Raw genomic sequence first — 20,246 nt, forward strand, 5'->3', positions numbered from 1 at the left:
AGTGAGCACAGAATTCTTGTTGTCTGCTGGCCGTCTTGAACTGACACCTTGCTTGCTCTGGTCTAGGTGTAAGAAGGGTGTGTCCCTTTTATTGAAGTCAAGAAAGCCTGAACAGTGAAACCTCCTCAGAATCTAACTACACAGACGGCAGCTGATGCAGCTGGGCTTGAATGGAGATTGCTAATAGCTTTATGTTGATTACCTGTCATGCAGAGAACACGTGGTCAGATTAGGGATGTGAAATCCCATGTAATTGGTTAACCGGTTAAATGCATTGTTTAATGCAGTGGTGGGCAAAAGGGCCTCTGTGAGCCGGATTCGGCCCGCCAAGCAAGCCTGCCACTCCCCCGCCCCCAAGCCAATCAGGGCCTGGGGGCAGGGGGAAGCACACGAAATCTCCACCCACCCTGCCCTGCAAGGAGTGCATGGCGCTTAGAAGCACTGCGCGCTCCGGGCAGGGCGGGAGAAGACTTTGCACCAATCAGAGTCTGTGGGTGGGGAAGCAGGAGGTGTCCTGGCCCCACCCCTTCTTTCCAAGGCCCCGCCCTTCCTGGGGTGGTCCAGGGCCACTTGAAACATTTCTGAAGTGGCTGCTGGTCAAAAATGATTGCCCACCCCTGGTTGAATGGGTTAATCGATTAAAGGGGGGGTGAGCAAGTGGCCACTCTAGCCCCCACCTATGAAACATTCACATCCCTAGCTCAAATGCAGAGGAGGAGATCCACGCATCCAATAGGACTGCACATCAGAAGTTAAATCCATGATGCTAAATGGAATATTAGACTCCGCTTAGCCGGTAGGTCTGTTACTGCCTATATCCAGCATCGGTTCTGAAGCTGCCTCGTTTCTGTGAATCCTTGCTCCAATAATACATTTGAGTTGGCTCGAGTGTGTGGGCTGCCCTTGGCGTGTTTCGTTTCCAAGGATGTTTCGGCAGAGGAGCTTGCAGGAGGAGGGAAAGGAGGGTTTTCAGCTGACGGGCGGAGAATACGTTCCGAGAGGCTTTGAGACTTGCCCCAGAAACCTGATTTTTTAAAAAGCTGTCTTCATCCCATCGGGGGTCGAGACCAATCTAGAGTTTAAGGCCAGAAGGGAGAACTGAGTCATGGCTATGGATACTGTCCTCCACGTGCCCGCGACTGTCCAGTCGGAGCTCAGTTGGAAATCACTAAAGGCTCTCGGGAGACGGATCTCAAATGAGTTGCAGATCCAACCGTTATTCACCACGATGATGCGAGGAAAGAAGGCCAGGCCACAAGGAAATGCAGAGCGAGTGGTTGAGCTGTCTGTGGAGAAAGGAGTTCAGTTTGGGGAAGACCGAGTTGGCTTTGAGTTTGTCAAGTTTCATTAGCAGAGAGAACGGACATTGGTGGCCACGGCAGACAGAAAAAGCTGCCACTTTCCTTTTCACACCCAAGTATTTATCAGCTGCCAGAGGGAAAGAAAGCCAAGTCGTCTTAGACGTAAGTGCCGCACGGTGTCCCTGCGGTTCTGGCGATTGAAGGGCTCTGATCTTTAGAAGGGCTAACGATCATCTCGCCTCGAGCCGGAGGGTGGATGTCTGCTTGGGAAGATGGCGACGGGAAAGCCAGAAGGAAATATATTTCAGATGAATCTTATGATTTGCCTCCATGTGCTTCACTTATAACAGTACGTGGATGGGAAAAGCTTTCGAGGGCATTAAGTGTACAGTCCCCAGTGAAATTAACGGTGGTTAAATCCCGAAGTCAGCTTTAAAAATCTCAGCCTAAGTCTGTATGTGAATCACTTCCTTTTACTCACCATTGAAATGCAGCCATCTCTGGGGTGTAGCGTGGCAGCCTTTTTAACAGCAACAGTAGCATGATAAAAAGTCTTCAGGGGTTGCCGGGTTAGTCTGTAGCTTTAAAAACACCACGCAGTCCTGTGGCATCTTAGAGAGCTTTCGTGGGTAAAACCCACTTCCTCAGATGAGTTGGAGTGGAAATTACAGAATCCAGGGTATATACAACAGCAAAAGCAGTTACCTGTCAATTGTAGGACCAGTGCTAATGATGCAAATTAAATCAGACTGGATGTGGCCCAGTTATAGCATTTGATGTGGAAATGTGAATATCAAAGACAGGGGAAATTGCCTTTGTAGTGCTTTAAGTGGTTACTATCTTTATTGAAGCCCAAGTTGATGGTGTCGAACTTGAAAGCAAACTCCAGTTCAGCAGTGGAACCTCTGTGATCGGGTGATAAAATTCTTTTGTAGAAGGCTGGCTACTTTTTGTCAAAGTCAGACAGGTCTCACTCACATTTGTCAGACTGCTCTGTTTATTAGCAAAGCTGCTCTGCTAAATGCACCCAGAAAATGTGAGTGCCACACAAGGTTCAAACACCTTGACTTATACAGTCAAGTTAACAAGATTAAAAGAGGCAAAACTTCACATGATTAGTATGAGGCTAGTCAAGTATCTTCATTTCCACATCAAGCACACAGCAATCTCCAGTCCATATCTCCCTGGTTATCTCAATTGCTTTCTGCCTAACACCTAATGTTTCCTTTTCCTGTTACGGCAGGTACACCTGGCTAGCACTCTGATCTGCATACCTATTAACAACATTAACATAATTTCCTCTTTCCTTTTCAGAGACAAAAGACAGGACTATGTAGCACTTTAAAGACTAACAAGATGGTTTATTAGGTGATGAGCTTTCGTGGGCCAGACCCACTTCCTCAGATCAATATGTGGAAGTCTGGTCCCATTCCGGACGTTGTGTGTGGTCCCATTCCGGACGTTTGATTTGTGTCCATTTATCCTTTGATGCAGAGACTGCCCGGTTTGGCCAATAGACACGGTAGGGGATTGCTGGCACTTGATAGCATCTGTCACATTGGAGAACATAGAGTAGCAGGATCATCTGCCGCCGTGAAGCAAGCCAGAGTAGCCAGTTGAAACCACAGTGGGTCTTACGGGAGGGGAGGCTGTAATAATCCGGCGGGGATTAGGTAAAGACACCAAAACTAACTCCCTTGCTGGCTTTCAAATTGCTTCAGCTCTCGGGAGGCCTGGTAGATTCATGTGGTCCCTGGCTTTTCCGGAAGAGGGACCCAGGAAATGGTTCCAGCCCTCCGTTTCTGAGATTCCACACGGTTCCAGAACGTAAAGACGTTGGACTAGTTGTCCTAGATGTTGAAGAGAGCCCTGGCGTGGCTGCCGAGTTTTTGCCGGTGGGTGTAGTTATTTCTTGGTGACTCCGCCACAAGCTGCTGGTGTCACCCTGGGCAAGTCGCTTGACTGCTTTGCCTCACTTTCCTCTACTCTAAGCCCTCACTGCTAGGGGCAGCAGGAGCTGGTGTTGTTCATAAAGCAATCTGCCCTTCTTGGATGCCTCCCTGCCACAGATCAGAGTATTAGAGCTTCTCCATGCTCCTTCGGAGCTCAGACCACTCGGGCTAAAAGCCCCAGTGCCGGCGAGTTGCAGGAGAGCTACGCTTTCGAGGCCGGAGAAGTAACAAGCTGAATTCCTCTCCTCCCCCCTGTGGGGGAAATGGTTCCACCTCCCTGCTGTTCTCCGGGCGCCCCTCTCGTCAGCTTACAGTAGCGGCACAAAGGAGTGGCCCCCAGGGCCGTTTTGTCCCGGTCTTTGGCATGCCTTGCACTCGCCTCTTAATCTGCCGCCTTTTGTGGCCGTCCCGGCTCAGCGGCCAGCGTTTCTTTGAACAACGTTTCCTCTACTGTAAGAGTCACCCGGGAGGTTTTCTTCCCCCTGGCTCCCGGGGCTGGCACTTTGTGCTTCACTGGGCCCTCCCACGCTGCACGAGGCTCTCTAGTGTGCGCAGACAATCGCGGCACCTGCGGCTTGCGGAGACGGGAATCGCCGCGGGCTTTGCCCAGCGCACTGGCACGGGCGAAAGCTCCTTTTGATCAGCACCGCTCCCTCGACGGCACCACAGGCTGGGTCCTCAGGAGCCACGTTGGTGTTCTCCGAATGGAGGAGTTGAGGGGTTTGACAGGCTTGCAGGAGGTCCAACTCGCGGAACCACGCTGACCTTTTGTAAAGCTCCTTTTTGTATGCTTCTGGGCCGGTGCTTGGAGAGCCAAGTCACCCACCGGTGGGAAGGGAAGGCCCTGCCCTGGCTGGCTCGGGTAGCCGTCTGTAGTCGGCGCACTTTGTCCCATCCAGGGCGGCGCGATGGTCGTGGCACTGGAATGCATCCGCTGAGGCCTGGCTCCATCTCGTCACTTGGCTCTCGCTGCTGGTCAAGGGGAAGCCCGGGGTGTCCTCTGGGTTCTCCTTCAGGGAGGACGCTGAAATGCAGCCCCGCCCCATCTCTGTCGCTTCCGGATCCACTACCTCCCCCCAGCCTGGCTGACCCAGCGGAAGCAGCGGGCAGGTCCGGCCTTTGGCAGTAGGGACGTTGGATATGCTGGAAGGGGGAGGCAGGAGCGAGGCACAATTTAAAAAAAAAAGAAGAGTTCGACCCGCTGGCTACTGAGGGCTTGTCTGGTCCATGCACGGCAGGCTGGGGTGCTGCATGAACAGCCTCTGCTGACCCCCAGCCCCGCCCCGAAAGTCTCGCTGCTGTCTCCCATGCTGCGTCACATTGGAAACTACTTCAGAGCTCAGCCCTCCGTTCCCTGGGTCTCCGGCTCCCTTCAGCCGGCCGCCCCCTCTGGCTTGTGCATTTGATTTAAATTCAGGGTGAGAGCCTGGGTGGTGGGTGCCATAGGCAAGGGAAGGCGTTACCTTCCCAAAACTGCCTATGCTCCCTGGCCGCCCGGGAGGTCTCGGGCCACGGCGTGGCAGCCCGCCTGCCCAGGAAGGACTGGGCTTCAGGGCTGGGTTTGGGCAGGGGCTGGCTCCACAGGAGGAGGTCATTGAAGGGGCGGGACCTTGGGTGGAAGGGGGCGGGGCCTCTGGAAGAAGGGGCGGGGCTTGCGTTCACCCGTGGCCCAAGGGTGAATTTTTCCAAAGAGCTCCCCATCGGCCTATCGCTGCCTTCGAAGAAGCCACAAGCTTTCCCCGGCGTCTGGGGGCGCGGCATGAGGCCAGCGCTGAATTCTTAGGACCATCTCGCCCGCTATTGTTGCGATGGCGCGAGGAGGCGCCAACTCAGGGATGGGCAGCCACGAATAGCGGGTGGGCCGCATGCCTGGCCCCTCCCCCGCTTCCACTCCCTTCCCTGCGAGCAGCCGGCGCGTGCATGAGTCTGACACAGACATGTTTGTCCTTCTCTCGCACTTTTTATCTGAGGCTAAAAAGTTAGACGTGCACTGATTAACCTTCTGACAGCTGGGGAAGTTGTTACCATTTTGCTATGGGGAAACTGAGGCACAGCAGGGAAGGCGCCCCAACGAGTTGCTGGCAGAATAGAACCCCCAGAAATCGCGAGCTGTGGTCCCTTTACTGGCTTGATAAATTATTTATATTGATTAGCCTAGGCCAGTGATTTCAACCAGGAGAATGCACAGCCCTAGGGGTACACCAAGATCTTCCAGAGGACGCGCACACTCCTCTAGCTACGTGCCTCATTTCCCAACAGGCTGCATAAAAAGCACCAGTGGAGTCGGTACAAAGAAAACGTTTGTGCCGACCACGACGCGTGGGCGCTGCTTGGTAGCCTGGAGCAGAGGCTCTCAAACCGGGAGCCGCTCCGTTTTAATGGTGGTGCCAGGGTTAATTATAAACTCGCTGGAGCCCAAGTCAGAGACCCGCTCCTTGGGGCTGAAGCCAGAGCTCGCGTTTTAAAGGGAGGTGAAAAGTGGGGTGGGTGAGACAAATCAGACTCCTGAGAAGAGAACTGTCATTTGGGAAAAGGGGGACCCTCTGGCCTACACCACTCTGCAGCTCTCCTTAAGTAGCACATGAGGATTTTAAATTTCTCTGCTACTGCATGGATTGATAGCCCTCTCAACCTCCCCTGTCCCTTAGCCGGGGAGCTGGTTTTTCGAACCCCGGTGGTAACGAGTGTAGTCCTTTAATCGCAAACGCGGTGCGTAGTGCTGCATTTGACGCATGTTCCCAAACAAGTCTCACCTCCAAGGCTGCAGTGCGGGTCCGTAAAAGGCATAAACGCTGCTGCGGCCCCTCTGCTGGGCAGGGCTACCCCGTGTGTGTCTGGGCCAATGGTGTTTGTCAGGCCTGGGGAGGAGAGAAGGGTGCTTGGTCCCCCAGTTCTGAAAGGGAGCAGGCTATGCTCTACTGCTTTGTACTGGTCGTAAGGGTGAGAGATGGGGAGAGGAGAAAGTTGGAGGTGGGGTTTTTTTGGGGGAAGAGGTGGTTCGGGGCATGGTCTGGGAGGGAAGGGATGGTGTGAGGGCAGGACAGTGGTGGAGGGCAGCATGGTTTGAGCACCCATGCCTCCTCCCCATTTTTAAGGCACTTTCCCGATTCCTGGTCAGGTCCTCTAAGAAAGCAGACGGGCCTTTGGCCTTTGGGATGCGGGGAGAGGGGTCGTCACGGCAACTCAGCGAACGGTTCCTCCGGTGAAATGAGAGGCGTCTCTGGCAAGCGAAGTGCCTCCTCTCAGGGGGATCGATCCTGGAGGTCCCTGGCGTCTCGCCTTCTTGGGCTCGGAAAGTGGGCGCCTGGTTGTATTCGCGGTGACGCCGTCTGAGCATCACGTCTCCCTGGGCAACAGACAGAGGAGTCGCCGGACAGCTGGGCTCTAGTTACGTGCACCTAGGCGGCACCTGGACCAATAAAGGGCCTTCAGCTCCATAGCTGCTGTAGGCGGGAACTAGCCAGAGGCCATCTTGGATGCTGTGAGCAGCAAATCCACTCCCAGCGGGCTGTCTCGGTGAAGTCATGGTTACGCCTTTGGGTTGACTTCTCAGCCCAGGAGAGGAGCTTGTGAACCCCCTGACTGACTTGTTGGGGCCTGTTTTGGGAGGACCGTCCGTACTCCTGTGGGGAAGGGGAGGCTGGTGGGTTACTCAAGGCTCCCGCAAAAGGAAGAGGGACACAAGGAGTGATGGTGGTAATACGTGTGCGCGTGTGGAGGGGTCGTCTTGTCCTCCTACCGCTCCCTTGGGGCCTATATCTGTCTCCCCACTCCGTGCCCTTCTTCAGCGAGAGCTCCATTCTCCTCTTCAGCGTTCTTAATTAGATGGGGTCAAAATCTATATGTGATCCCTTCCTGTGTCCTCTGGCCCAGATGGGAGAATCTATCACTAAAGTAAAACCCCTTTTACCTCCTCAGTGGCTGGCAAGAGAGACTGTGGAACAATCTGCTACTGGAACCAAGAATCACCTTGACCCATTACACTTTCAATGCCAAATGAAAGGCGCGTTTCTTAGCCCTCACCGTCACCCATAAGCCCCCTTCATTTACCTATCAGTCTCCCTCCAAAATCACGTTTTATCGCACCCGGGGGAGAACGCATATGAGGTCCTTTCTCCGTCCAGCTCAGTCACGTTGCTTAGTGAATCTCAGGAAGGTGTTTTGACACCAAGTTGGTTGGCAGGGCTTCAAAACTCCCCAAATCTTCAGATGTGATCTTCCACTACAGCCATCTGTCTGTCCGGGCAGGGATATGCTGTTCCAGCACGGTGGTGGCAAAATGAATAATGTTTGAAAATGTCGGGTGTATCACCGCAACCCGCTTTAGTCTTTGCGTAAACACCCCCTCTTTTCCCTGGCGACAAGGAGAGGAAATAGGCAAAGCTCTTGTCAATTTCATTAGGCTCAGCTGTTTATTCAAACCTTTCTTTTGCACAAGAAGCAAAGGCGCTTACTCTGGGCTTGGGGGAAAGAAAGCAAAGGCAGCTCTGAAAAAACACTTGTTTCCAGTGCCGGCTGAAACACGGCAGAGGTCAGCAGCCTGGGATGGAGGAAGTGCCGGCTGTAATGCGCAGTACCATCATTTGCAATTCAATCCCACACTGCCCCCTTCTCCGGGAACAATTCCCTAAGTGCAGAGTTGTTCTTCTGTTCTAATTCACCATATAATTCACCTCCCAAATTCAATTAAGAAGCAATCTGTCCCTGCCTCGGCCAGCAAGCTGCTGCTTATTTATAAATACAAATTTATCTTCCACTCCAGCAAAGATCACCAGAAGAGTGCCGCATTGACGTGTGAACGCCATCCTTTAAATATGACTGATGCTCTGGAATGAATAGCACGATTAGGGGCATGGAAAGGCTTCTGTCAGAGGGGAGATTAATAAGACTGGAACTTCTCAGTTTGGAAAAGAGATAGCTAAGACGGGCTATGATAGAGGTCTATACAATCATGAATGGTGTGACCAAAGTAATCGCACAAACTAGGGGACACCAAATGAAATTAATTGGCGGCAGCTTTAGAACAAATAAAAGGGTGTATGTCTTCACATAGCACTCAAACAACTTGTGGAACTCCTCGCCAGAGGAGGTTTTGAAGACCAGGACTAGAACAGGGTTCAAAAAAGAGCTAGATTCGTTCACGGAGGTTAGGTCCATCAATGGCTGTTCATCAGGATGGGTAGGAATAGTGTCCCTAGCCTCTGTTTGTCTGGGAATGCATGACGGGAGGGATCACTGGATGGTTCCCTGTTCTGTTCACTCCCTCGGGCATCTGGCATTGGCCACTGTTGGCCGACAGGACACTGGGCTGGTTGGCCCCAGTACGGCTGTTCTTATGTTTGGGGAGAAATCCCAAGGATGTCAGATTCGGCCAGGGAGAGGAGTTGTGTTGAGACGATCCGAGTGGATGTCGTAAGTAGCAAGATGAAATGGAACGACGGGAAATTTTCGAATTGGCCATCGCAGCTGGAAGTGAGTGGTTGGCTCCCAAGCAGCCCACCTTGCCAGGCCAGGCGTACGCTAGCTCCCACGTGCCGTGGCTGTGGTCCAGATGGTTCGTAAGCGGCCCAAACAATGGAGCTTCCGCCACTTTTCTGAGGAGACAATTCCCCGCCGTTTTGCTTTTCCTGATAGTCAGCATCCCCCTTTTGTCCCCATTTCTAGCCAGACCCTTTGTCCTCTCTGGGTGAATTCAGCTATTGCAGCCTTGGGGAGAAGGCAAATGGGGGCCCGGCTGGGCTCACGCTAACAGACCCGTCCCTACCACCTCCATATCACACTGGCTTGGGGAAGAAATTCCAGCCCCAGCGGCCAGAGAAATTCTCACGCTGCTAGGAGCAGCCTGAGCCCAGTGGGCCGTGGTTATGTCCGCCAGCCTGTACGGATAAGATGTGAGATGTAAGTCAGCTCAGAACCCAGCACAATCTGCTGATCAAACAGAGAAATCAGCATAGACAGATAGGTTTGTATGCTACCCACAGCCGCACAGCTCCTCTCCGGAAATTGGGAATCTTCATTTCCAAAGTATGGCCTCAAGCTGTGTCTCTTTTACACCTCGCTTGTGCATAGGTTGAACCTCTCTAGTCCGGAAGCCTGGCGACCTGACCGGTTCCGAACCAGAGAATTTGCCGGACTATAGGAGGTCAGTGCTGTCTGGCAGCTTCACCAACACTTCCCCTGCTTGCTGGGTCGTTAGAAGACGTTTCGGGGTAAATTCGAGCTACAGCACAGGACAGCACACTGAGAGCCAGGCCTGGGGGCTGTAAACAAATGTTACACCCATGAGAAGCGGACATCCAGCTAACTCAAATCATTCCTGGCGACAGATTTTTCTGGACCAGAGTTCTGGACTCAACCTGTACAACAAATAGAACATTTCCCAAACTTCGCCTTGGGAACATGTCCCCTTCCTCCCTGTCTTTATCTCGCTCCATACCCCTTGTTCGGGGTCCAAAGATCAACTCACCCCGTTATCCCTGGCATTTTCTTTTCCTCGAGAGGAGAGACTAATAGCGTTGGCTCAAGTTCGGATGGGAATGAGAGGCGGGTGACGTGCGGTGAGCAGACCTATTCAGTGTCGTTCACCACTTGGGGGATAAGTACGGGGAGGTCTGAACATTGCTTATGTCAAAATGGCCCCTTTGCAACAGAGTCCCTGCCTGGGGTATTCCAAATGATGCTCTGAGGGTGCGTTTTGACAGCCCTTAGCCCTGCAGAAGGCGCAGCCTGGCAGAAGCAGGAGTTGGATTCTCGGCCGACTTGTTTCTAACCCAGTGCCCCCCGAGTGTCCCTGGGCACCTGGTCTGGGCACATGGGGCTGCACAGGTGTCACTCTGGACACAATCTGGAGCCTGAATGGCAGGGGCTGGGAACGGTGTCAGGGGCCCCGGGAGCCAAGCGGGTGAGCTGGCAGGGCCGGTTTTCACTTCCGGGAGCAGTTTCTTTCTGGAGACACTGGACTCAGAAGACGGTCGCCCCACAATGCCCGTTTTGTGGGCCACTTTCGCACTTCCACCCCCCGCCACATCCGGAGGCCAGGCGCAGCAAGGTTAAGCTGGGGTGGGAAGGCCAGGAAACGCTCCCAGCAAAACTGCCCAGTGTCATTTCGGTGTCTGATATAAGGGACACCACCTCCGGCTGTGGAACCTCGCTGGACTTCCGAGTGTGCAGAAGTAGGCGGGGAATTAGGCCCATCCCAGGAGGAAATGAATTAACTCAGTGGCTGTGTCTAGACTGGCAAGTTTTTCTGCAAAATCAGCTGCTTTTCCGGAAAAACTTGCCAGCTGTCTACACTGGCCGCTTGAATTTCCGCAAGGACACTGACTTCCTACTGTCTGAAATCAGTGCTTCCTGCGGAAATATGATGCTGCTCCCGTTCGGGCAAAAGTCCCTTTTGCACAAAGCTTTTGCGCACAAGGGCCAGTGTAGACAGCTCAGATTTGTTTTGCGCAAAAAAGCCCTGATCACGAAAATGGCGACCGGGGCTTTTTTGCGGAAAAGCGCATCTAGATTGGCCACGGACGCTTTTCTGCAAAAAGTGCTTTTGTGGAAAAGTGTCCGTGCCAATCTAGACGCTCTGTTCCGCAAATGCTTTTAATGGAAAACTTTTCCGTTAAAATCATTTGCGGAAAATCATGCCAGTCTGGACGTAGCCAGTGAGCCGGAGGAAGGGCCTTACTTCCTTATCCGGTTAGGGCTTTTAATTTCCGTATTTAATCCCCACCCTGCAGCATGCCTGGCTCTGACCGAGCGTGATCATGGACTCCCAGGACCGGCAGAGAACTCAGGAGGCATCAAGGCAGGACCAATCCCAACTAAATCAACCCAGCCAGGGCTTTGTCAAGTCGAGACTTAAACACCCTCTCCCCAGATTCCACCCTCTCCCCAGGGAACCCATCCCAGCGCTTCCCCACCCTCCTAGGGAAATCGTTTTTCCTAATTTCCAACCTAGACCCCCCCCACACTTCCCCGTCGCATCACGCTGCCGAGGGACATCATCTCATTACAAACTGGGGTGCAGAGAGGCAATGTCACTTGCCCATAGCCACAGACCAGGCTCATGGCAGAGCTGGGAGCAGAACCGCGTTCTCATGAGCCATCCAGCCTCCCCTGAGCTGGGAGGAGAGCAGCTCCCCTTCCAGGGATTGCCTGCAATTCCGGGCGTGGTCGTCTGCTGTCCCTGCACACTCACACCCGGCTCTCTCTCTCTCTCTCTCTCTCTCTCTTCATTGCAGGGGGTCTGGGGGAGCAGTCGGCTGGGCCCGGCCAGAACGCCACGGCAGCTGGGCGTAGCAGCAAGGCAGTTAAAAAGGGTAATGTGGTGCCCTGCCCAGACCTTTGGGTATCTCCGATTTCCGTTTTTATCCGCTGAGAGAGAATGTTGTGTGCTGTGTCCATGTGTGCCCATGTGGCCGGCCGTCTCCCTAGGGCGCCTTCTCGGGCGTGGGTGGGGGTTCACCATAGCTGGGTTGGGTCCAGTCTAGTGGAATGAGGATGCCGTGGTGAGTGGCGGGTGGGAGACTCCTTGCCCCTCGCCAGGAGCTAAGCTACCTGTGGGCATGCACAAGGCTGTGATGCAGGTCACGACCCATCCGCCATGCAGGGGCTGGGTCCATGACTTGTTCCTGCTTTACGCCAGAGTTCAAACACTAATGCGAACAAAACCAGGGAGCTGCCACTGCCTAGACGGCGGATAAATACACAACATCAGCCTGAGGGGCGGGTGAAATTCTTACGGCTGTTACCTGCTTTGCAGTGACAAATCATTGTTCCCATTTTACAGGTAGAAAAACTGAGGCAGAGCCCCTGAGCAACGTCTGAGGGCCACACCCCAAGTCCACGGTTGAGCTAGGAGTAGAACTTCCATCCCAGAGCTCAGCCCCTTGGACTGTGTAGCTTCAGAAAAACTCCTGCTGCACTACCCAGTGTTGGGCATTGGGCCTCAGGATTAAATTCACTCACTCAAGGAAAAACAGTTTATGGATCTGGAGTAAAACTCCATGATCCTCCCTTGTCCTGTCCCATGCTCCCCTCTCCCCCTGCTGTGCAGCAGACTCCCCCGAGCCTTGCTTGGGGAGAGGTCTGGCTGCGCATGCCAGAGGAGAATAGTTTCCCCTTTGTCTGAAGCACCTGGCATGGACCTGCGGGCTCGGGGGAAGCATTTTACCAGCGCGCGGGGGCCCAGAGGAGGGGAGTTCCAAAGTTCTGCTCTGCCTTAATTTCCTTCCCATGGTGCTGCGCTGCTCAGCCTTGGCAGCGCCGATTTGCCGCGGCACGTCCCCGCCAGCGTGGCGCTGGGCCTGCAGCCCCTGCTAGCCGCGCCGGGGGCCCCTCTTGCGTGGCGCTCAGGGCTCGGTGGGAGCTGCGTATGAACCCCCCCGCCCGGCCAGTAGCTGATTGAGGCGAGGCTACGAACTCAGATAACGCCCCCACCCCCGGGCCATCGGTGAGCAGAAGGGTTCAGATCTGGTGCTTGTGGACTGGGGGAAGGGCGTTGCCACGGTGATGCTCCCCACTTTTCCACAGCCTCCGCTTGGCCCCGCTGACACCGGGTTCCCGAGCTGGGGTTCCCCATCCGCTGCTGGTCCAGCTGCTGTTGGTCCGGCCGGAGCTCCCCCCCCCCATGTTCTCCCATCTGGCTCTGGCTGCCGGCCTCTGGGGCTCCTTGGTCCAGCAGCGCCTCGGGCCCTGGGCTGAGTCCGGGCTCTGGGAGGTTCAGCCTGTAGGAGGACGTCTGGATGCTTTCGCCATTGTACAAACCAGACCTTGCGTAACAGACGCCAGTCTCCTAAACGCGTCCGTCTGGCGCAGAGGCCCTCAGCCGAAGGCACCTCCCCAGTCAGCCGCTGCCTCCGCAGTGGAACAAGCCCACAGGCCAAGGGGCGTGTACAGGAGGGGCCCTCGAGTGGAGATTTCACTGAAGGCCAAATTACTGTCCTTGTCCATCCTTCCCGTGCTGTGGCCGACTGAGATGAACGCCGCGCCAGGGAATCTCCCTTCCGCTAACATGCCAGGAGCCCACGCTGCCACCTGGGGTCTAGAGCCCGGTCGGGGGTGCGTTTGGGCCCATCTCGACTCAGTGCCTCGCTGTAACGAGGAGACCGCCGGGAGGCGGCTGCCCGTCGGCGGTAGCATCGCGGACGGGCAGGGCCAGCGAGACGACCTGAGGAGCTCTACCACACGAGGGCCTTCGGGTTCACGTCACCAGTCCGACCTCTGTCTCGTGCGCCAGGGTCGCGCCTTGGGGCTGCCCGGGGAGGCGAGAGGGCTTGACCAGCCCGGACGCTTTGCCTTGCAGAGGCCGAGGGGAACGCCACGCTCGCCAGGAGGCCGGCAGCCGAGGAGGACAAAGACCGACCTCTCCCCGCCGCGCCGGCCCCTCCCAGAATCCGCAGGGCAACCACGTCCAGGGCAGAGCGTATCTGGCCAGGAGGGGTCATACCCTACGTCATCGGAGGGAATTTCACTGGTCAGTAGCAAAGCCATGGCTTAGCTGTTTGCGGCGGGAGGGGCTCTTCCAAGCCGGATGTCGCCACTCCTGGCTCAAGAGAGCCGGCTCTTGGAGCACCCCTTCCTGGGGAGGGCTGGCTGCAGGGTGAAGGGGCTGCACCGGCTGCCCAACCCCACCCCTGAAGTTCACGGAAAGGCCAGAGCTCTGGTGGTGGGTGGGTTGGAATCGGAGACCTGGCTGTCGGGCCTGCGGGGTGGCAGTGCTGAAAAAGCAGGATGCTCTGCCCCACGGGCATGGGGACGTGAGCGCCCGGGGCCCAGACAGCAAAGCCGGACACCCCTGTGTCTTGTGCTGCTTCTCTGGCCAGTCGGCCGGTGAGGCGCCGAGCCGTCAGGCAGCTGGGGGGGGAGGAATACGGAGCGCTGAGCTGGATCCCTGGGTGGAACCAGAGAGCCTAGACAGGCAAATAGGCCTCATTCCCAGGAGCGTGGAGAGGGCCGTGTCCTGCCGCGGCTTTGCGCTCGCCTTCCAGAGGACGCTTGGCCTCTCGGGTGCAGCCCTGCCTGGCCGCCCTTCCCCGTGTCTTGTGCTAGCCAAGCGCATCTTCAGATACCCAGTCAACTGTGCCTGCCCTGGTGCGCTGTGCGTGCTCGGGGACGCCGTGGCAGAAGTGCCCCGTTACCTCCCTCGGTCAGAGCGGCCTGGGGAAGGGTTGAAAGAGGGGGAGCCAGCGCTTCCCTGGCACCCTAGATGTGGGAACGAGTCCAGCCCTCCTTCCTGCTCGGGCCAGTGCAGGGTCCCTAAGTCCCCCAGCGGCCCGTCCACCCTGGCTTTGGTGGGGAGACTTCTCCCCTCCCTTTGGGAGATCGCGCCAAGCTGGGCTCTGAGGCCATATTTCACTCCGCATTCAACCCCGTTTCGCCCTCACTTCCTGCGGCCTCCTGGAGGGCGCTTCCTGCTCCAGGTTTGCTCCCTTCCCAGACTGCTCCATGGTTCTGTCCCGTCCCCCCCACGCTGCCCCGTCGGGTTCAGGTACTGCCCTGGGCAGAGCTGCGAGGAGGGGGCGCTGTCTCGGCAGGGCTTCCTGCTGAGCCGAGCCGTGTGGGAGGCCGCCGCTGCGGTGCCGCTCCCGATGGGACAGCATGCGGCCCAGGGCGGAGACGTGAAGGCCAGGAGGGACCATTGTGATCCGCTAAGTCTGACCTTCTGTGCCTGACAGCCACCCCCCCCTCCCCCCAGCTCCTGTAACAGACCCAAGCCTCCGGCTCGGTCCCACCCGGCCTGACGTCGGGTTTTCAGAATCCAAATCCACCATTTACACTCGGGTAAAACTCCGAGTGACCCGAGCCCCACGCGGCAGCCCCCACCCACGGGTCTCTGCCAATCTGGCCCCGGAGCAAATTCCTTCCTGACCCCACATCCGGCAATCCGTTGGACCCCAAACGTCTGGGCGAGACCCACCAGCCAGACACCCGGGAAAGGATTCTCTGCAGAAACTCGGAGACCCCCCCTCTAGTGCCCCATCTCCTTCAGACATTTGCAGCTAGCAGGCACAGATTGGTAGGTGCCATGGTCGGCAGCTGAATCGTCCGATCCCTTTCCTAAACATACCCTCTCTAGCTGGCAGGGCAGAGCCGTCTCCTCTGCCCCGCGGCGTCAGGGCCAGCCTGGAGCAGACCTTGTGCACCGGGCAAAGGGAGCGCATTACACATTGTGTACACGTTGCTTTGCATGCTCCCCCGTGGCCAGACCATCTGTCTGTGCCCGAACCTTTCCATCTGTCCTCACCCCCTCCAGCTTTTCCCTTCGCTATCGTTTGCTCCTCGTTTGAGGACGTGTTCAGCAACCGTTTGGCTCCGTTCCCGTGGAGCTGGGGGCATGCGCCCCGAATGCCGATCCAGAATTCCCCCCGCCCCCCAGCTTTTTGATTCCCTGTCCTGCGTGGGCCTGGGCTCGAACGCTGCGAGAGTTGGGTCGTGTCCAGAACACCGCGCCGTGCATAGCTGGCCATAGGGTCGCTCCCTTTTGCCGGCGGGCCTCTCCGGCTGGTGAATAGACACGCGGCCCCGACTGTCAGTGCTGAATCGTGTCGCTTCGAACGGCGGCTCGCCAGGTGTGAGGCAGCAGGTGTGGCCTCGGAGGGGAGCAGTGGGGAAACGAGGCCCTCCATGCTTGCGTGGCTGTGCTCTTTTCTTGCAGGCAGCCAGAGGGCTATTTTTAAGCAGGCCATGAGGCACTGGGAGAAGTACACCTGCGTGACGTTTGTGGAGAGGACCGACGAGGAGAGCTTCATCGTGTTCACGTACAGAACCTGCGGGTAAGCGACACTCCCCGGCACACAGAGCGGCCTCCAGCTTCACGACCGGCTAGCCTCTTCCCTGATCCTGTACCAGGGATGTCGGTGGGACAGGTGCACCTTTGGACTGTCCCATCCCTGTCAGTGAAACTCGCGTGGAAAGCGCCGTGCCTCCATTTTGTATTTCCAAGTGGGGCCACTCTGAAACGCGTTGTGAGCCTGCTGGGGCAGAGGCTGCGTCTTGCTCTCACAGGAGGCTCTGTGCCCATTTTACAGATGGCAACATTAAGCTCCCAGTCTTGGGGGTGGCTCCCCACTGGGGATTCGCCTCAGGTCATACAGGAAGGGGGTGGCAGGACTAGGAATGGAACATCGGCTCTCCCGGTTCAGGGACTCGCTGCCCAGTTCCTAACGACCCCCCGTGGAGGTCCGATGGGTAGATTCTCGGAGGCTCCAGTTTCCTTAGGCTGTTGGTTTCCCATCGGCGCTCTGTCCTGACGGTGAATGTAGCCCCTGTTGTTTATTACTGTAGCAGGATCGAGGGCCTGTTGGGCTAGGCCAGGGACAGGCAAATACAGCCCATCGGCTGGATGTGGCCTGTGCCTTCCACAGGGCAATGAGTCTGGAGATGGCACGTTTGCCTGTAGAATCTAATATCCCTCCACCGTGATGCCCTGCCTAGAACCGTGGGCTGGCAGAGACCTCAGATGGTCATTGAGTCCAACGCCCTCCCAAAGCAGCCCCAGGCCCAACCAATTCCCCAGGCCTGGCTCGTCTCACCGAGATTTACACCAACCCCCCCGCCACTGGCATGCGGCATAAGGAGACCGGAGGCCGTTCTGCTCCAAAGGCCTGCCCCAGGTGAAAAGGCTAAATGGGGGGTGAAGGGGAGGGAGACCCAGCTGCATTCTCTCTCGACAAGCTCAGACCTGCCTGCTCCGGAGCACCTTGACCCAACAAAAGGCAACGTTACCCCAAGTTCGTCTGCCTGCCTCTAGCAGGGCCGGGAGCCTGCTCTGCCAGTACAGAGACACCTGCTAGGCCAGCCATGCCGCCTGCTTTCGCCCGCAAACGTCACTCATCCAGCTCCTTGTTTTCCAGTTGCTGCTCCTACGTGGGGCGCCGAGGGGGAGGCCCCCAGGCCATCTCCATCGGCAAGAACTGTGACAAGTTTGGCATCGTGGCCCACGAGCTGGGCCACGTGGTTGGGTTTTGGCACGAGCACACGCGGCCCGACCGGGACCAGCATGTCACCATCATCCGAGAAAACATCCAGCAAGGTAAAAGTGGCGTTTTCGTAGCACTTCCCGAGACTGCGGCAGAAACCTCAGAGCTCCGTGGGCGTGGGCAGGCTAAACAGAATAACGTTAAAGGAATTTACAAGATAGCTGAGAAGCCCACAGAAATGTACGTGGGGTTGGTGCCACGGGACACGCGCTGCGCTAGGCTGTGACTGGCTTTTCCAGAGCATTTCTAGGGAGTCAAGTTATATGGGAGAAACAGAATCAAATGAATTTTGAAACCGATACAGAAAGGAGATTGGGCTGAACAAGAGAGACTCGTTCTTCATGTTAGGCCTTTTGTACGTCTGAGCAGGTATAATCTGTTTCCCATCAGGGATCCAGAAATGCCCCTTTTGAGTAGAACTGGGAGAAACTTGTGCAACCAATTTTTTTTTCTGCATTATATGGATTTAGGTCGATCAAAATATGTCATGGATTTGTGTCAAATTTGCCAAATTGTTTCCGCAAAATAAATAAGTAACATCAATGTTTTTCTTGCGATGTTTTTTAAACATCATGTTTCGGCTTAATTCAAAATTTGGTTCAAATTTATCTTCGATTTTATTTTTAAGCAGGTTTAAAAAAAACCCAAATGAAATGTTTCATTCAACCTAAACCAAATTTGTGTTCAACTATTTTGTTTTGCCAGAAAATTTGAGAGACTTGGTGGGTGAAATAATCTCTTATTGGGCCAATTTTTGTTGGTGGAAGAGAGACATTTTTGAGCTTACACAGCTCGAGTTTACACAAAATAAATTCAAAAGTGTGTCTCCATCACCAGTAGAAGCTGGTCTGATTAAAATATGTTACCTCACCTGCCTTCTCTCTCTAACATTCTGTGACCAACTGGCTACTGCAGTGTAGACAAAAACAAACAAAAAACAACTAAAAACAAATATCCCCCCCCCCAAAAAAAGGTGTTTTGGGTTGATCCCAAATGAAAGTATTTTCTAATTTTTATTTTGGTGGTTCAGCCACCACGCCAAAAAAATTATTCATTTGCACGTGTTGCTTGTGAGATCTCTTCTGAGCCAGGCTCTCAGATTTCTGGGAAATCCTTTCCTTTTTAACGGAGCCTTGTGTCGCAGGTCAGGAGTACAACTTCTTAAAGATGGAAGCCGGAGAAGTGAATTCTCTGGGAGAGACCTATGACTTTGACAGCATCATGCACTACGCCCGGAACACCTTTTCAAGGTTGGAATCCAAGGTTATTTCTCTTTACTACTTTATATAGCGCCTGCGGCTGGCTACCCAGGCTGCACTGCCGCTAGAAGTCCTGTGAGTTTCATGCGGATAAGCATGACGTAAGCAAGCAGCGATCTATCCAACATCAGAACTTAGCCCTGCCAGACCTGTAAAGCCAAAGCATACAAATGGCTCAGTGGAACCACGGGGAAATCCTCTCTTCACCGCCTCTGTCTCCACCTTTCACAAAGACCCCTAAGACCTCCAGATAATGTTACGTAGAGCAACAAGGTGGTACTTATCCATGTTAACATTCTCTGCTTCCTCCCCAGTTGAGGTGACTTTGAGCCCTCTTGGATTGTTCCGCCCACTGCATGGATAGCAGAGGCGCATTGGGAACTGAGCCCCGGTGTGTGGGCCCAGTTCTGTCCCCGCTGGCCTTGTCTAGACGTCAGGACCCTGAAACTCGCCACTGGTGAATGTCACTAGTGGAGCAATGCATTGTGGGTCCTTGTGTAGCTGCTGCCTGGGGGAGCCAGCTGACGAATGGCAGCGCTGCGCTTGAAGCAGACCTACCATCGGTGCGACAGGGCAGGGCAAGCAAGGGAGCGGATCTGCTTGGCTCCTCCGTTGGTCACAATTAGCAAACTAGGCAACAGGACGGTGCCAGACCGCTGTCTTGGCAAGGAAACGCAGGGGGACAGAAGCCAAGTCCCCTTAGGCCATGTCCAGGGCTCTACCCACTAGGCCTTAATGCTTCCCTTTAATGTTACATTGAAATAACGTTTGCATTTAAGACCCTTGCGCTAGAGGCACGTTCATTTCAGTGGGCTGCTTACATGCTGGAAGTCAGGCACATGCGTAATCCTGTGTTGACTCAAGGTCTAAGACTTGGGGAGGGGGACACCCAGAAGGGAGCACAAAGACGAGACTTAGGAAAAGGTACAAAGAGAGTCCTTGGCTCAGAGGCTTGGCCAGTCCAAAGGGACCAAGAGTGGGGATGAGTTAAGACATGAATCATAGAATCCTAGGACTGGAAGGGACCTGGAGAGGTCATCAAATCCAGGCCCCTGCCCTCATGGCAGGACCCAGTACTGTCTAGACCATCCCTGATAGACATTTATCTAACCTGCTCTTCAATATCTCCAGAGATGGGGATTCCACAACCTCCCCAGGCAATTTATTCCAGTGTTTGACCACCCTGACAGTTAGGAACTTTTTCCTAATGTCCAACCTAAACCTCCCTTGCTGCAATTTAAGCTGGACATTAGGAGCAGAGGAGCTTTTTAGTTTTATCATCTAACAATGGCAAGTCAACCTGTGGAACTCCTTGCTGGAGGATGTTGTGAAGACCAGGATTTTAACAGGGTTCAAGAAAGAACTAGATAAATTCAGGGAGGTTGAGTCCATCAATGGCTCTTGGCCAGGATGGGTAGGAATGGTGTCCCTAGCCTCCGTCAGGGAGAGGGATCACTTGAAGATTCCCTGTTCAGTCCACTCTCCCTGGAGCACCTGGCATTGGCCACTGTGGGCAGACAGGACACGGGGCTAGATGGACCTTTGGTCTCACCCAGGTTGACCATTCTTATGTCGACAGTAGTCTCGGTCAGCAAGGACACCCCACACTGCTCCCATGGCCATGCGGAGCAATCTGAGCTTCTGTGGATCCGATGGGAGTATGTTGACGTGAGCCTTGCAAAAGGCTGTTCTATTGCCCGCTCTGATTTATGGCGAGTAAAGACTTTGTGCTGGAATAGAAGCAGCCACAGCCTCTGCGAG

At 55.0% G+C, this 20,246-nt stretch overlaps 1 protein-coding gene across 3 annotated transcripts in view; it reads left to right on the top strand.

Moving 5' to 3' along the window:
- The window catches only part of TLL2 (tolloid like 2), a 72,464-nt gene that overhangs the window by 23,992 nt on the left and 28,226 nt on the right, over positions 1 to 20,246 (top strand). For 2 of the 3 annotated variants that reach the window (XM_075934523.2, XM_075934526.2), the window contains exons 3-7: positions 11,488 to 11,565; positions 13,551 to 13,721; positions 15,903 to 16,020; positions 17,101 to 17,279; positions 18,371 to 18,476. In XM_075934523.2, coding sequence (XP_075790638.1) covers positions 11,488 to 11,565; positions 13,551 to 13,721; positions 15,903 to 16,020; positions 17,101 to 17,279; positions 18,371 to 18,476 — 652 coding nt within the window. Of the gene's footprint in view, positions 1 to 11,487; positions 11,566 to 13,550; positions 13,722 to 15,902; positions 16,021 to 17,100; positions 17,280 to 18,370; positions 18,490 to 20,246 lie in introns of those variants that run through there. The other variant, XM_089780024.1, reaches the window with a different exon arrangement.

Source organism: Pelodiscus sinensis, chromosome 8 (assembly GCF_052426305.1).
Source record: "Pelodiscus sinensis isolate ZL-2025 chromosome 8, ASM5242630v1, whole genome shotgun sequence".
In the NCBI taxonomy this organism is placed as follows: domain Eukaryota; kingdom Metazoa; phylum Chordata; order Testudines; family Trionychidae; genus Pelodiscus; species Pelodiscus sinensis.